This window comes from Cyanistes caeruleus, chromosome 3 (genome assembly GCF_971803275.1).
Source record: "Cyanistes caeruleus chromosome 3, bCyaCae1.hap1.1, whole genome shotgun sequence".
NCBI lineage: Eukaryota > Metazoa > Chordata > Aves > Passeriformes > Paridae > Cyanistes > Cyanistes caeruleus.
Genome location: NC_141703.1, coordinates 110034097 through 110051966, shown reverse-complemented (window position 1 = coordinate 110051966; position 17870 = coordinate 110034097). Strand labels below are relative to the sequence as shown.

The 17870-nt window shown below is 39.2% G+C and overlaps 1 protein-coding gene across 20 annotated transcripts in view; it reads right to left on the bottom strand.

Annotated features, from left to right (window-relative positions):
* The window catches only part of POU2F1 (POU class 2 homeobox 1), a 102287-nt gene that overhangs the window by 46478 nt on the left and 37939 nt on the right, over positions 1-17870 (bottom strand). Inside the window, exons 1-2 of one of the 20 annotated variants that reach the window (XM_086884102.1) lie at positions 2328-2513; positions 341-450 (exon numbers count right to left, since the gene is read on the bottom strand). The exons of 11 other annotated variants lie outside the window; for them this stretch is intronic. In XM_086884102.1, the coding sequence (XP_086740228.1) occupies positions 341-368 (28 nt within the window). In that variant the 5' untranslated portion in view covers positions 369-450; positions 2328-2513. Of the gene's footprint in view, positions 1-340; positions 451-2252; positions 2564-17870 lie in introns of those variants that run through there. 8 more of the 20 variants (XM_086884103.1, XM_086884097.1, XM_086884104.1 and 5 more) reach the window with 8 other exon arrangements.

Sequence of the window (17870 nt, the reverse complement as noted above, 5' to 3'; positions counted from 1 at the left end):
CACACAGATATGCAAGTCAAGTCCAGTGTTTGTTAGAAGGCAAATACTTCTCAGACTGAAATCCTAAAATCAAAAGGTCTGTATTAATATCACCCAAGTCTGTGCAGAGGAAACAAATTCTCCTGGAGCGAGGGAAAAGAGGAAAACAAACAAACAAACAAACCAAAGCATGTATTTCCCTGCTACAGATCGAGCTATCCATCTAGCAGGCAGCTACTTGCTGCCGATTCACTGGTGAGCTTCAGCCCCACAAATACCTTCTGCATATGTGATTAAGCCACTATGCATAGTCAATCTCCCAGCCTCGGTGTCCGTAAGAAAGAGCTGAGCTGGTACCCACCTAGAACGTAGTCGCTGCAGTCCAGCATTGCTGTGGTATCCTCTACAGGCTCAGATAGTCCAAGGAACGGGAGAATGGCAATTTCTATCAAATCTACACTACTGCTCTGACTGAACGTGAAAGGGAGTGGGGAGGTGGGGGGAGAAATACAACTTCAGTTACACCATAGCAATCTTCAACTGAACAGGGAAACTTCAGTTGCTGTGTGGAGTTTTAGTCTCTCCTACTAGCTGTGTCTGACATTGTCAAGGCGACTGAAGCGTGAAAAGTTCCCCTTTTTGTAATAAAATAGAAACAAAGATTGCAGCTGGCAGTTTCCATAATGAAGCTTAATCAGTATGCGCCTGATTAGGGCCTTATGCAAATCTCCTCTCGTTAGCACAGCAGCCAGCACTTTGAAGTCCATGAACAATTCATTTGCAGAGTACACTGAAAGCGCTCCCTGCATAATTTAAATCACGGTATAAATATTTATCAGCTCATTTGCATATTAATTGGCAGTGCATGAAGGGAAAAATTATCTCCCGAGTGCCAGCATAATAATTAGGGAACAAAATGAATTTTCTTCCAATAGCTTGGCTTCTCAGCCCTAACTCAAGCACAGTACCACAGGGGATCAGGGAGGGGAAGAGACAGAGTTCTGTTCAAATGCCACTGAAATGACACGTACAAATTAGAAACAACTCTACAGACTTAAGCACCTTTAATCTTATTCCTGCTGGCAACAATAACATCAGTAATAAAGGGGATTTGGAAAAAGCTTTCCACACAATCCAAATAATCCCACGAAAACAATTAGGAAGGTAGAAGCTGAACACAAAGCTGTCAAACCGGTGCTTGCACATCTGCGTGGAGTTTTCCACATCCCAACACGCACTGTCTCAGGAAGGTCCTGGGCAGGGAAGAGTGTCCTACCAGGGCAAGGAAGTGGCACGATTCCCTTTAAACGGCTAAAGAGCTTGGTGATTCATTATCGGGTAATCCCTTTGCCACGGCCAACTTAACAGCAGTGGATATGTCAAGTATTGTGTAACATTTGACACCCATTAATCTATCCCGAGTGAAATCAAAATAGATTTAGTCTTTTGCTTTCCAATGACTTCCACAAAAAAAACCAAAAATCTATTACTAATCCCTTCAAACACATACACAATATGGCTAAAGAAAGCTTATTGTAGAGCTATGGTTTTTGAAAGGGGCATGTCACACCCACATTGCATCTTTGAACCACTCACATAACCAGAACACGCTTGCTGCTATGACCACAAAGTACGCTGGAGCACTGGAGAACTGAGAAGATGCTTTGATCTATGGAGAAATCAATCTTCTTATCCAGAAGTGGTCCAGAGAAGTAAGTGGACTAACTAGGAAGCTCTATTAAACTACTTCAAATTGTTTGTTTGCCACTCAAACAACTCGTATCCTAAACAAGAAGAACATTTATATAAAAATTCAAGCATGATGTGGACATCACAAAATTTATTACTCTATATTCTGATCAGGAAAAGGTAATATGATGATGCAGATGATTACAGGGTTGAGCCACCCACTTCCAGGTGCTAATGTGAATTTAAAGAATGAGTTGTTTTTCTCTTTTTTTTTTTTTTGCTTTAAAAATACCCTAGCTGTACTTTTCTTCTCCTCATTTCTGAAGTGAATTCAAGCACCACCTCTCTAAACAAGAGGGAGTGAGAGAAAAGGGACTTCTCAATCATCCAGTACTGACTGGAATTTATTTCCACGCTTGACCTCTTCTTCTGTTCAGGTTCATATCTCTACTTAACACAAGATGTTCCCAGCTATATATTTAACATGAGTGATCTACACTTGAAAAAGATTGCAAGAAGAGAGGGAGAAGGTGATCCCTACTACAGGGAAACAACTGCATGTGCTGAATAAGTTTTCCTAATACCTTGTAAAACTTGGTTTTCTACTCGTTCACGTGTCCCACCGAGACCTCTGAGGCACACCTTCATGGTTCACAGACCTTCAGTAAACTTCATTCCTGCACACACGCTTTTGGAGTGCACTGGGAGATAACCTGTTTGCTTTACTGGAAGAGCCTGGACACCAATGGTGTAACACACCAAGCACTTTGCAAAGGGAGTGGCTGAGCTGAGGCAGCAGCAGAGCAGGACAGCAGTGCTCTCCTCAAAGCAGAGTGTGTTGGGCTGGTGGAACCCAGGTGCAGCCCCGAGAGCGCAGGAAGTGACCGTTGGAATCGGGCACGTGTGCGGCCATGGCTGATCTGCCTCACAAACAGCAACCCCCACAAAGATCTTCACTGGAGCTACAACATCCACTACCAGCCTAATTCAAATAAAAAATTATGTGTTGCCCTGTCAAACTAACAACTGGCCAAAAAAAGAGAAGACCAACAAAAACCTACCCAAAACCAACCAGTCAACCAAAACCAAACACCACAAGAAACACAAACCAAATGGGTCTTTCCGTGACTCCTTCATTCTTTAACTACTATTTCATTCTTTAACAATTTTATTATCATACCTTTTATCTAAGCTCATACAATCATTTGGGTTGGAAGGGGTCTCAGTGATCACGCAGCTCCAACTCCCTGCCTTGGGCAGGGACACCTTTCCTTAGACCAGGTTGCTCAAAGCCCCATCCAGCCTGGCCATGAACGCTTCCAGAAATGAGGCATCCACTTTTTGTTTTGCTCTGGGTTTTTTTGGTATTTGTTTGCTTAAATTTATCATTGACAGCCTTTTAATCTCTGCTGTAGCAGAGAAAGAAAATGTCTGGGCAGGAACGGTGCCTACCACTGCTCCAAAAACCAGTGGTGGAATACATTAGTTTAATGTTCTCTTTAGATTCTGACACAACACTGCCCATTCTTGTCTTTAAAAGTTACTTAACACCCTGAACCAAGGACATACTTCTGGTACTCATGTTTAAGTAAAACAGTGCTCTGGGCTTTGCTCAGTTTCATTTTTTCCTCCAAAGGCACCTCTCAGAAGAGAAAATGCTGCACCTTGTGATAAGTAAAAAGCTCTCCACATCCCATGAAACTTCAGCTATCTCAAAAAATATGTCTCTCCTCTTTAGCCAGTTCTACAGTTTTTTACATTTATGATTTCCCCCCATAATCATATTCAAACTCTTCCTTAAAACCAAAGGAACTAACACAGAGCCAGGTGGATTTTCTTCAGCGAAACACTTTGGAACCTGCAGATAACATTTCAGGAGACTCTTTCTACCCCATTCACTTCTTTTTGTCACTTTCTATGTATTTTCCACACCATACCACTTCAAATGAATGTCTTCCTTTTGCAGTCTGTCCCACAAATATGTCACTTTCTTTATTCAGTTCTAATGACGATGCCTGATTCCTTAATAACTCTGTTTTTGGAAAGGGAACATCATTTTTACCTGTAGACTATGCTGCTCTTGATTTCTTTTATATGGGTGTGTTTCCATATATTATTAAAATGTCATTTACTGCATGCCCTCAATGACAGGTAAGAAATTGCTGCCCCTACAAAGCTCAGTGACAAGCATGACCTTTGCAAACTTCAGGGCTGCACCTTCTGATGAGATTACCCAATCTGCAAACTCATTATTTCACTTTTAAACAGTGTACTTAGAGTGAAGTGCAAAGGAATACATACAAATGGAATACAAAATACAAGGAAAGGAAATATACTATTAACTGCAACATTAGCATTCTGCCTTCATTAGTGTAACAATGCCCAGGACATTTTACCTTGAAGGCACCACATTTTAACTCAAGACATTCCCAAGTCTCCATCCCACAAGCCAAATGAAACGTAACAAAAATTTCAACAAATGGAACTCCAATGAGCTATTAAAAATAATTGTTAAAAATCACATACTTCAACAAAATAAACTGTTACCAAAGTTGGCACAATCCTCTCAGAGTAATTACAGACAGACAGCAGCCTGTTCATAGCTAGGGTTGCAAGCTAACTCTAATTTTAGCCACCACTTTTGACTGTGGCTAACAGAATTGATTTTATCTGAAAATTGGTAAATTTGCTCTGAAAGCCAAAAAGAGCAGTTGTATGGAAAAGTTAAATAAAATTGGCCTGGTTTAGAATTACCAGTCATTAGGCAATTGCTATGAATTGGAATTTTAGTCTACATCTAATTTTACTTTTCACAAACTCAAATCAGAACTATCCTTTAAAACTTTCAACCACACAAAATGCCTTTCAAAATTCCTTTGTGTACATTTTTATAGAAATTAAGCATGTGGAGAGCTAAGCAGGAATGTTAATTTATCTTATCAGTGCAGGACAGTGGATACTTGTAGGCACCTGATACATTAATACAAAAGGGTTTGTTTGTGGGTTTGGTTTTTTATGCCTCAACTTATTTTTGTCCACAGAAAGTAGCAACTACCATGGATTAAGTCTTTTTTTTTTTTTTTTTTTTTAATAGAAAGAAAACAGTGTTCATGACAAATTTACAATACCACTACTCAAGGAGGGAAGAAAAAAGTGGGGCAGTGGTAAGATGGGAGAAAGTAAAATAAAGACTTACTCGAAAATACAAATTATAACTTCCACAAGCAAACAGCCTTATTTGAAACTCACAGCTAATTCTGTCATTCAGGTGAATCATATGAACACTTTTGCCCTACCCTTACTGTCTACAAGCCATGGCATGTAAGGAAGCATCCAAATTATATTTACAGAAAAGATTTTTTTTCATCCTGTTGAATGTTTTCATTTCAGTAGCAAAGGATACAAATTCAGTGCATTCAACCCTTGTTGTCTAAGTAAATGTTGTTGTCATTACATTTACTTAGAAATGATGGAATATTTTGAAGAGCAGCATGCATTAGTTCTTTACATCTCCTGAATTAAGCTCTCATGTTCCACTCATTATGTTTTCATGGTTTTGATGACTATTTCATAATGGCTTGAGACTTTTTCTCTTTTGTGTTGTTTTGAGTGTTTTTTGTTTATTTATATGCATCATAAGCAATGACTCCAGGAACTTAATTCTAAAACTAACCTGAAGTGTCACACCTTTGAAAACCAATTTATGTTGTTTAACTACCATGTTCCACCTGCCACAGAGCTATTGCACATTAGCACATTTTACTGTCTTCAGGGCATTCATTTCCTTACAATTTAACTTGATGTTAGCATAGAAAATGAACAAATCATGCTGATTCCACCACACTTCAGGTATGGTTTAATACCATTACATATTCTTTGTTCTAGTAAACTTGTATATGAAAAGTAATATATAAACTTTAGCAGGATTTTTTTTTTTTAAACACACACAAGAATTTCTTATAATGTGACTATTGTATGGGAAACACCTGTTTTGAATTTCTGTCACTTCTGTGGGTCTCATTCTCCTTTAAAATTATTGTTTTGTCCAATCTAAAATACTTCACACTGACACGTACTGAACACCTTGGGTAGATGTATATTGCCTATTAGTTAACACCTCTTGTATTTTATTACTTTTACAGGATTTGCATACCTCACCTTGCTTTTCAAAAAAGAGCTGCAGGACAAAATTAAGTCTGAAAAGAAGACTGATGTGAAGTTACACGAACAAAACACAAGGGAGGGCTGGAGAACAAGATCAGTAAAACTTCAACATTTATCAGAATTAGGAAAAAAGAGACAATTTAAGAATGCAGGTCTATGATATAGTACTACTGAGGGGAAAAAAAAAGGGCCATGTTACTTCCCCCTCCTCTCCACCTGCTCCAAACAAACAAACAAAACCCAAAACAATCTCATGAAAAGCTTGCAAGTTTTTATGGATGCTGCATCTTGAGGTAGCTGGAGAACCTGGAGCACCATGAGGGACCAGCCCCATGAGGAATGGGGTGACCTCAAATTTCCCCTGGCAGGGAACACCAGCCAATCCTCATGTACCTCCTGGACCTAAAGTGGGGTTATTTGTTCCCACAAATGACATTTATGGGAACGTGTCTTCCCCACATGCTACTGAAATTGTTCACTCATTTGAATGGGAAAGGTAAATGCAATTCATACTACCAAAACACCAAGCAATGAAAGTGACATAAATTAATACTGCAATACACACTAAAAATATCAAATGTTTCAGAAAAATAAATATTATCTAATATGCAAATCACAACACAAGTGACTTGCCTTGACATATGAAGAGCACTTATGCCAAGCTCAAATACTGAACAGAAATATTTGTTTTAGGAGCTGTATGAACTATTACATTCTGGAAGCATCACTGTTTGTGCATTCCAAAAGCATTAATTTTGCCACCCTGTGCCCAGTCACATAACAGGGACAGGCCCTCAAAGCTTAAAAACGTTATTTTCAAACTCACCTGTAAATTGAAACATAATGCCTTATGCCAACATGCTGCTTTCCCTGTTCTCCACTTTGCCAAAGTAGCAATTATTAGTCTAGTTTGATGAACGGGGGCTTTACAAAGAAGAGACTAATTCACTGTATGACTTAACAATACAGCACTGCTCAAATCCCAGAGTCCCTACACCCCTTGTCATTAACTACACTACAGGTCACTCTAAAAAAACATAGATCAAAGGCATGGGTTTAAGCTTACAATGAGTCCTGCTGGAGCCAACTTGATTCATCAATATCAGCAGCCCTGATCGTATTTAGCTCTAGTTAGTTAATTAGAGTGTTTGACAAACAAATTAATAGCAAAAAGTACATGTAAAATCTCTGCAGTTCAACCTATGAATTCAAGTTGCATGGCTGTTGTGTCCACGCTTTGCAGGAACTGCTTTTGCTCTCTCTTCCTTAATAACTATCTCAAATCCAAGGAAGGATATTGCTTTAATGCCCTCAGCACACTGATCCAGACACTATTAACACCTGTAGGAACCACAAGACATGTCATGAGAATGCTTCTTTCTGAAGCTTAAATTATTTGATCTCAAAAGAGGAAAAGGCCAAATTCCAGACAAGCTGCTTTGTATGTTACAAATTGAACAAAAAATTGCCAGATGCAAGATCTGAAGAAAGAAACAGAGTTATTCACACTGCAGACACTGATTCCATCCATCAGTATAGGTAATCCAAGTACCTATCATTTTAGCTGCTCAGAGCTAACATAAGACTGTATTTGCTATCAGCCAGGAAAAAAAAAAAATACAGTTCTTGGGCACCTGGGTCTTTAATTTATAATAATTTAAGAACAACAGAAAGTGAAAACCACAGCATAACTACTCTTATGAAGTATGATCAACGTGAGCTTTTCCAGGAAATGTTCACAAGCCCAATTTTGTCCATTTTAGCACATATGCCATGCTAAAGCAGAAAAAGCATTGATCAGCTTTTCCAGGAAATAACCACAAGAAGGGGTTTACTAGAAGCAGTGTTGAGGGGCAGGCAGCATGACTGACACCTGTGGCTGTGTTTGCAGAGGATTTGCTGGGAAGACATGTACACTTTCTTTGCAGGCCCATGGACACACCACTGAAGATGGGAATGTCTTGTTTATTTCTCAGGTAAATCAGAGAGGAGGTAAACTTTTCTGCACTGCCTCACTTTTTATAACTTATTTTGATTAGAACTGTTAGCTTGACAGGTGCAGAATCCTCTCAAAAAAAAACCACTTCATGATCTACTTAAAAATTAGAGTAAACGAAGGCAATTCAAAAAATACGGTCAAAAGGCCTATCTAAAAATTTTCAAAAGTGATTCCTCAATAAAACACAAATCTCATATATGTGTATCTCATTTTTTTTTTCACAGAGAAATCTGAAATTAAAACCAGGACATTTAATTTGGGGCCCTGTCAGTACCACAACTATAAGCCATGAATGCTGAGGCAGCAAAAAGCAGCATTGCTGCCCTGCTGCATCTCACACAACTACACAAGAGAATTGGTCTGTCTTAAAACTACTCCAGCTACAAGGAGAAATACTAACCCAAATCTGTTTTTTAATCCTAGAGGAGAAATGTTCACCCTGGTGAAACACAAAGGCAGCGAGGACACAGAAACAAACAAATGGGAAAGATGGTTTCAGCAGGAATATTGCCTTAAAACTTTCACTGTCTACAGCTTCAAGGCACTCCTGTGTTACACATCCATCTTATGAATTCTGTCAAGCAAATTGTGTGGCAAACAGAAGAAATTAGAATCTCACAACAACTTTTTATTTCCTCTTTGGGACACTGACTCTCAGGCCTAATGCTGACAACTTGTATCAATTAAGTACACTTATGCACACACCCCTCCAGTGCCACTCTGGAGAATACTCTGATTTCTGGTCTGACACAGGCCATTGCCATGCTTAGAAATGGAAATGTGAATCCTGCACCATAAAACATAGCTATGGAATCACTTATTTTCATCACATGCATTGAAGAAGGCATTAGAATTGCAAGGTTTTGAACGTAAAAAAAGAGGAGTTGTTGATTGACAGAAGCAGCAGCAGAGTAACAGCTACAATTGTGCCAGTAAGTAGTTTAGCACAGACCCAGCTTAGAGCACTAAACCCCAAATTCAAGGGACTGTTCACATAAGAATTTAAAAATAACTACTAATAACCCTAATATGTCATAGTAGACCAATCTACAGAAATTAAACAAGTCCACCTCATAAATGTCTGAGACCTCTATATAAAAGCACTGTAGGCTGATCCAGAGCATCAAGCCAGGCTGAAAACCGGAAATCTCAAGGGACACCACAGTTCTGGTGACATTAACAACAGATCAGAACTGAAGCTGTTTACAAGCAACCACACATTAACCCTCAGAATTCTTCATATTGATATATAAACATACAGTTTTTATTTATACATATTTTGTGCCTCATGTAGCACATACATACTGTATTATATACAGTACATATAACATGTTTATATTAATTTTTTTTAATAAGGTAGTGGATCTCAGATTCTGAAAGTAGTTTACATGTTCTGTTTTCCTGCAGAAAGGTACCACAACAGTGCCAACCTAGTGGAAGAAACAGCATAAAGAGCAAGTCAGTATACAGTGCTGTTTCCATCACTTTTGTCCAGTCTTTGTCAAAAGGCAAGCTGCTGTAGCGAGGAACGAACAAGCAAGAAAAAGAGTAAAGCCCTTGAGTGGCTGGATACCATCATCCCCAAAAATCCAGCCAGAAACAGCTCAAGAGCTACCAACTGACCACTGCTGCTGACTTGAATGAAAATCATCCCCCAGCCTTCTTAGGAAGTCAGTCACCACTGAAAGAAGAGCAATTCAGTATTCAGGAAAAAAAACCCCAAGCTAAGCTCTCCAGCAACACTCAATATTGCACTGACATTTTAATACTGCACTGAGTTGATCTAACATGCCATTTTAAAATAAGGACCTGTATTCCACATTGCTTTCACAATCCCTCACCATCACAGAGAGATTACTCATTAAAAATGTAGAGAAAGTTAGCAAATTCTATGGGATTTAACTAAGTCAGAGGGAATAAAAAAAATCCTCTGTGACATTCCATTTCCAACAAGCCTTACAACACTGGTGAAATGCATGTAAAAAGGCTACAAAATTCAGAACCCCACATGAGCCTGCAAGAAGCATGAATACAAGCATCTTTTCCATCCAATCTGACAGTCTCAAAATGACAAGCCCTTTTTTGCCTGCCTACCAGCGAGTCTACACTCCTCTTTTCTTCTTTTGAATTTTCCCCAACTTAAATTGAATGCAAATAAGCCAGGTGTGGTCCCTAGAGCAGTAATCTGCAGATAGTCCCCACCGAGTTCCCATAGCAACTTGCACAGCTGGCCACGAGAAAGAGGTTGTATCTGCTTCATATTGGCTACAGAGTTTAAACACTCAGCAAGTGAAACACCAATTACCGCATCTTGTAAAGGAAACATCTACTAAAAAGCACATCCATTTTTCCTTGATTAACACAGGAAAATAAACCTCTGGATATGCTCCTAGTCCAGCAATTGCTCAGCATGTAAAGTGAATATCTGTTATTTATAAGAGACGATGCCTGCAAAGGAAATGGCTTCTCTTTTCTGCTGCAAGGAACTGAAGTTTAAGAATCACTACAGCATTTGGAAAATGCCTGTCATTCTGTACCTTACCATCAAGAAAAAAACACAGCTGGAAGAGAAAAGTCAGAAACTCAAATCCTTCTGGACAAGTTATAAGACTTCCACAAGACAATACCTCTCTGACAAGTGCTTTGTAATATTTCAAATATTCACTGTACTCTTTCTGGATCAGCCTTCTAAGTCTCAGTGTAAAAGTCTAAAGTTACTCTGACAAACAGCTGTTCATTCCATGCAAAACCTGCCCTTTGCTCCTTACCTACAAACACGGATCCCTCCCCTCCTTCTCTTAATTCCACACCTTTCTGCATCCTGCACGCACAGCTCACTGCTTTTGCCTGCAGCTCTTCACACCAGCCTTCTCACAGTGTTCATTCCATATCAGCTGGCTAAACAACCCTGGAGAAGGCAATGGGGCTGATTTTGGAACCTGGGGAGGACTGACTGGCCACAGATGTGTACTGGATGGTCAGCCCATCAGAAAAGCCATACAGATAAGGACCAGGCTTTCTCTGCTTTTCCTCTGGCACAGCCACAAGCAAGAAATCCCTCTTCTCCTCAGACTGCAGTTTCAGGTAAGAACAGCCCCTACAGGCTATGGGGAAATGATGGGCCCAAGTATCCCTGCTAGTATCCTATGGCTCTTGGGAGCCATGGAGCACAAATGGTATCTAAAACACTGCCCACCCTCTCCCACCACCAATTATAAATCGAAGAGTTTTTGGGGCAGAGGGTGTTGCTAAACATGAAGTAACCTCCACAGATTTTTCTCTGTCATGAATCTGCGCTAACATCCCATTGAAGTCCTACAAACTTTGAGGAACCAGCCTGCGGCAAGGAGTCCTACAGTCTAAGCACACAATTAAGAACATTCTTTTCTATTTTGCTTTGAATCTATCTTCTTCTGTAGTACTACTTTAATGTCCCCTACTTCTTGCACAAAAAGAATCCATTAACTGTAAGTTTCTATTCCCCCTCCACAACATTTCATTGACTTCTGCCATATCCCCCCCAGTTCTATCTTCTAGGATGATCATCTCACATCTACACAGCTGTCCATTAAAAGTGTGAATAGGTTCCGTAAAATAATTCCTCATGCTGCTTTTCTACATATTTTTTTTAATGTCTGAGGAGAAGAACTGCACAGTCTAGTGCCAAAGAGAAAGAAACACTAATGGATTGTGACCCAATGCTATTTTTTCTTATATTGCTTTGCACTCTGATCTTTTCTTGGTAAGTCCTAGCATTTGATTGCTTGGACTTTTTGACTACTTGTTGAGCATGAAAATACAGCAGTTATTTCCATGAAAAAATGTAACATGAAAGATCTCATAACCTGAAGCATTAGGAATCCCTGTATTAACAGCACATAAACTCAGGATCTTATCTCCTATTCACCAGGAACTTAATATCATTAAAACATCATAATCTGTTTGATTTGGTTAAAATTGGACAACTGTTTTTGAGGGAGAGTGGAAAGGAAAAGACAGAAAGACACAACACAAGATTATCTTTCCTTTGGAAACCTGGTTAAGTAGAAATAACAACATGATGCTGATCAGTCCCCAAAAGAGCAGGAGGTTGATAAGAAACAGACTCAGTATCAGTCACTCCTGTTTGTGCTGACTTTACAAAATGTCTGTCCTTGTACCTGGCATAACCATTTCTCAGTGATTCCTATTCTTCAAGGAGGGCATGACAAGCTTACCCAGGAAACATTCAGCCTGTAACTTTACAAGAGGCCAGCATTATGCCAGTTGTCTCATATGAGAATGTACATCTATCTAGTAGAGGGGAAATATAAACAAACAGGAGCAGTTCAATGTGCATACTGGACATTGGCTATAAATTTTATTCCTCCATAACATATATAAGACACTGTACACCTATGAGCTCTTCCCATTATCCAACCTGTGGGAACTAGCCTTAATCCATCACTAACTTGAAAGCTGCTCATTTGCTTAAGTAATTTTGGTTTTCTTCTCTTTCTGCCTTCCAGATTTCTTTTCTTTTTTCTAATCAGCAGCACTTCAAAGAAACAGCTGAGCTGGTGGCATTAAAATGACCAGGGAAACACATAAAGCTTTAGCAGGGCACAACCACTGAGCAAGAGAAACATGTCATTTAGTGTTAAAAATGATGACTCTAAGCTCACTCATTGGGGTGGGGGGGGGGGGGGAGGTGGAAATCACAATTCATTAGAAGGAAATAAAAAATAGTATTCCTCTGTACACCTGGCATAATTTGCACTTTAAGAAGCACACCATATTAACATTGACTGTCCACTGCATATTAATAAAAGCCAAAGACCTAAAAACTGAAGGCACTCAATCTGTATTGCAAGCCAGTAAAAAAGTTCGCACATTTTACAGGAAGAAACAAAAGGGGCATACAACTGGCAAAGTCTGGAACCTGAGAGGCTCAAAAATGAAGAGATTTTACAGTGGAAGTGAACATGCAATTTTGAAAGAATTAGTAGTAATACCAGCTAATACTGGTATAAGAAATAAATATTTAATGTCAGGTGTTAAGGAGGAAACACTCTAAATGCAAATTTACTCAAGCACACACACACACACATATGCTCTCTGCTCTCACTCATATATATCCCTTACACCAACAAAAAGGCAAGTTTTGTACATCTCAAAAATATAGAAGATTTAAATATATATTGATTCTGTCCTCTACAGCTGTTATCTCTGCTGTGGTTTCTTTCACGATATTTGTTGCATGCCAAGGACAAACTTGCACAGAAATTGCCCATGTGGAATTCAAATGTCATTTGACCAACTCTAACTCTACACAGGGCACTTGCTTATGAACAGTTTAAATAGGGGATGGAGGGGAAGGGAGAAGGTAACAGGGAAGAGTAAAGGTTTTGCCTTATGATGAGACCTGGAGACAAACACAACATTTCTGTAATAAAAAGAGGCCACTGAGCACCTCCTGTGTAACTTCAGCCTCAACTTCCAGGTTGATGGATTAGATTAAGATTAGATTAAGAACAGTCTCATTAATACACTGTACTAGACAGAACTGTAAACCATTTTCTTAGCTTCAGCTGTTAACTGCAGTTCATTTTTTATAAGGCATGCCCTAAGACTAAAATCACCAGCATCAGTTTCCAGCAACTGGATCTTGCTGTACACCTTGGGCTGGTTAAAGGGGCTCCCTTAACCATAAGATCCCTTGTACCCACTCAGCAAGTCACTATTCACTAGGTCAAACTTGGTGTAATCAAAGATTCTGAATTTTAAATTCAGTTTGACAGGCTTTTCACATTCTGAATCCACCACATCTCTGGCTTTGTTAGCAACTCTACTGATGTTACAAATTTCCTAGCAGCACCATAAAGGTTAGACTCAACCATTTTTGTAACTCAAGTATTGTGTTATCATAGGCATTGCCTCACTCCAAAAGCCATTTCCTGACTGTAATTCATCACAATTCTACTCATTTTTGGAGTGTACATGTTCCAGAGCACAAGCTCCTCTATCAGAAGTGAAACCTACATCTTTTTTTTTTTGCTAGGTGTTTAACAGATACTCTATTTAGCTGAATTAAAATACATGGGGTAAGTCCCCAGGAAAAAAAACTGGTGACTTAGACCCCATTGTAGTAATGAACCTGATAGTAGCAACTCCACCAATATTTGCATCGAATGAAAACTTCACCGCTGAAGTTTCCATACTCCTTCCTGATCACTGGCAGATACGGAAAGCACTTGCTGAAGAAAAAGACACAGCCAGTAGATTTTGACTTTCCATTAACAACTGTATTGAGATTTTTCAGTTATCCTGTCCTTAATCCTTTTAGTATGTGTTACTATTGATTTTGTATCACTTTAATTTGGTAATCAATGGAGTAAGCCATTCTAAATCACATACATTATAAAAGAGTGCATTTTATCAATACAATTACAAAACAGAGCTTTAATCTTAACAAGAACTGAAAAGGCTTACAGCAAATTCATCTGAAAATACTTTATCTCCTACCCCAGAAAATTATATGAATTGACATTAGATTATTTTTATTGACCAAAAATTGTCTATCAGCAAATAAAATTATCTAGTTACTCAAGTGAGTGCAACTGACCTCTAGCTTTTAAAATAAAACTGCCCCATTTTTTGACATTATTGACTCACTCATTTTTCCACCCCCTCCCTGCAGCTTCCTTGGTCACTTAAGATTTACTGACATCAACAAATAGATAACATCAACAAATTAGAGAGGTTTCTTTCCAGTCAGTCTAAATTACTAACTGCGAGCTGCCTTGTCTTGTGGATTTTAGAAATCCACCTCATGCAGTCTCTCAAGCACTCCTCCTCCTCCCCACTCCCATTTATTTTGAGAATTTCTCCCCATTTTTAGGAAACACTTAAGGCCACTCAAAAGCAGGCAAGCAGGTGGTGATCTGTGTTAAGAACAGAGGTCCTCATCCCTCTGCACATTTCAGAAAGTGCCCAGGGACTACAACTTCATGGGCTGGTCAGTCAACCTAATAAATGTCTTTCACCAAAGAGGGGAATGGAAATTCCATAATTTCCTCTATTTTGGGGGCTTGGTGTGGCTTTTTGGCACTACTTTTTCAGGCCAGAGAGGTGTCTAACTAGTGCAGAAGTTGATAAACGGGGAGCAGGGGGAGAGGTGCTGCTGTGGTGGCTCACCTTGGCTCATGAAGTCCTATTTGCAGAGACATTCATCCTACATCATGCAATCATAGCAAGTGTTGTATGCGAATTTTGAGATAAAGGCATTCAATGGTATTACTTGAGCTTTATCAGCTTGATAAACACCTTCAGGAAAACTAGATCAGGGTATTCCAAACCATTCCTTGTGTATTTGTATTTCATTAGCTTGAGAAAGGTAATTCCACATGACTACATCAGACAGTGCTTCCCAAGCCATGCCACTGCCTCTCCTCCTTATTTGTTAACCAGGACATGACCACTGTGGAGAGACAAAAACACAGACTGCTATTTCAGAAGGAGAGTACAGACAGCAAACTGACAAAGCTGGAGCTGGAATCCTCCTAAGCCAGCAGAAAGACATTGAAGACCAGACCTCTGGATTCCTCTTTGCCTTATCAGGAGGAGGGAAGCCATATAAGGTATTTATTATGTTTATTCTTCAATAAACTTTTTTTTTTTAGAATCTTAAAATCTATAGCATCCTTCTAAATAGCAGAGTATGGACAGCTACTTGTCTGTCAAGCAGCTTTTGCTGATGGATAGTAATTACCAAGTAGCAGAGGTACAATTTTAAATAAGTCATGTGAGTTCATTCTTTCATCTTCCTCATTTTTGTATTAAAATATCAACCATCAATACTTGTGCATTCACCATGAGCTGTTCTCTCAGAGATTATTTGGCTGCAAGAGTTAACAGGCATACTGCAACATCAGGAAGTCTCTTCAAACAGCACTCCTCACAATTCCTCTTTCACATTTTACTTTACTGTGCAAGTTCAAAATCCTACAGTATTACTTCGGTTGAAAACTAATCTACTCTATGTGTGCAAGGAATCATCAGTTTGCCTATTAAATTAACAATCAAATTAATGATTAATTTACTATGGGTTTTGTCCTGCTAATTACAGAAACATATGTATCATACTATAAAGACCCTTTTTATTGCTGCTGAGATCACCTTATTTGATTTTTATACCGATTTTTACTACTAAGTTGTTTGGGTTTTTTTATTATCACACTTGAAATCAGACATACATTCAGTTCTTAATCATGTGCCCACTATTTTAGCTGAATTTTTAAACCTCCCCAGCACCAATTTGATGTTCCACATGCTCCTCACTTACAAATTTCACCACACACCCCTACTGCAAATAATCACCCCTGTTATTTCTTTGTCAGGTTTCTGGTTACACTATGATGGTGGCAGACCCTGGCCTTTCTCCAGAGGCTCTCTCTCCTGGAAAGAGATCTCGTGCACAAATAAATTTAAACTTTGCTTCCCTAAGCAGTCTTTCCAGCTATACATTTCTCCTCGAATCAACAGACAGCATCTGTTTAAATGGTCATAAGAATTGTTGCAAAGAGACGAACTGCTGAACCCAAAACTTGCCTGACTATGATTAATATGAAGTACAAGAAACCTCACAGCGGACACCCATGGAACAGCCCACTTACCAGAGAAGTTTCTTCCTAATCCCCTTTGGTTAGCACTTTATTTGTTCCCTGTTGTATAATGGTTTTTCAATTCTTTACAAAGGCTTTACAAAGCTTTCATTTAACCTAGCATAATGTACTGTAAATGAATAATCCCTTTTCTTTCCTGATCCTGTTAATCTTTTGGCCTCAGTTACATCTCACAGCAGTGAGATGCAAATGTTAATTATGCAAGAAGTATAAGATCTGTATTTTGATTTCCATCTGTCCAATACAAGTCCAGAACAAGACACAGATAACTGAGTGCTTTCCTATCACCATGGGAACATGATTGCCAGGAACATACCAAGAACGTCTCATATTGACTCCCAGAAGCCACAGTCAAGTACCTTCTATCTATCAGAGCCCCCTTTATCTCCTTTGTTGATTCATATTTTTAACAAAACACTGATTATTCTCACTGTAACTCAATCTTCCTCAGGGCTGCAGAAACTTTGTCTTACAGAACATCTCCCTCTTGTTTGAATCATGTATATCAATTATCTCATCTACAAAACATATGTAGGTGTAGTTGTAGTTGAAACATTTGATTAATTTGATAGTGAAAACAACCAAAGTTGACAAAGTTGTAGGGCAATAATCCCCTTTTTTCCCCTGGCCATCCCTCCCATGGGGTCACACCAACATTCAGCTCACCCATGGCTGCCATGACTAGCCCACAGAACTGAAATGAGAAAATTAACCCTTCAGAAAAACAATTCTGGCAGCTCAGCTCCCAACCTGGACACTTGCAAAATCAGACAACCCCAGCAGAGCAAATGCCAACGAAGGTGAGACCAAGCAGAATCAATCTAGTTTGGTTTGAATTGTTTAAACCACAGCCTCACAATACTTTCAGATTTTATAACAAAGCAAATCCTATGACTGTCCAGCACTGAAAAACGAAAGCTTCATTTTCTTTCTATCCCCCAATCACAGCAAGTTGGCTCTACCTCTTTCCTCACACTGCCTTTCCATGGTGCTCACCTAACCAGAGGGGGAGACAATTTTACTTGGCAGTCCAGAAGAAAACTAACTTCATAAAAATCTACAAGAAAAATATTTCCCTTTCAAGTTTAATCAGCTATGTGTGGTAGCCAAAGACTGAAAACAGAAACAAGGGCAGAGTCTGAATCATGAAGAAGTGGGAAAGAAAGCAGAACTGCCCTGTCCTTCCAGTGACAGGAAACTTAAAAAGGTTTGTCACAGCTTTGGCGTGAGGGTGAAGAGCCAGGGTACAGCAACGTGGTGGCTTAGGGCTGTTGAAAGGAGGCCACGCTCCACACTTAGATTTCCCACCTTTTTTGGCTACACTGTGCTGGCTTTGTCACTACACCCTTCCAGAAGGGTATATAACTTGTTAGAAC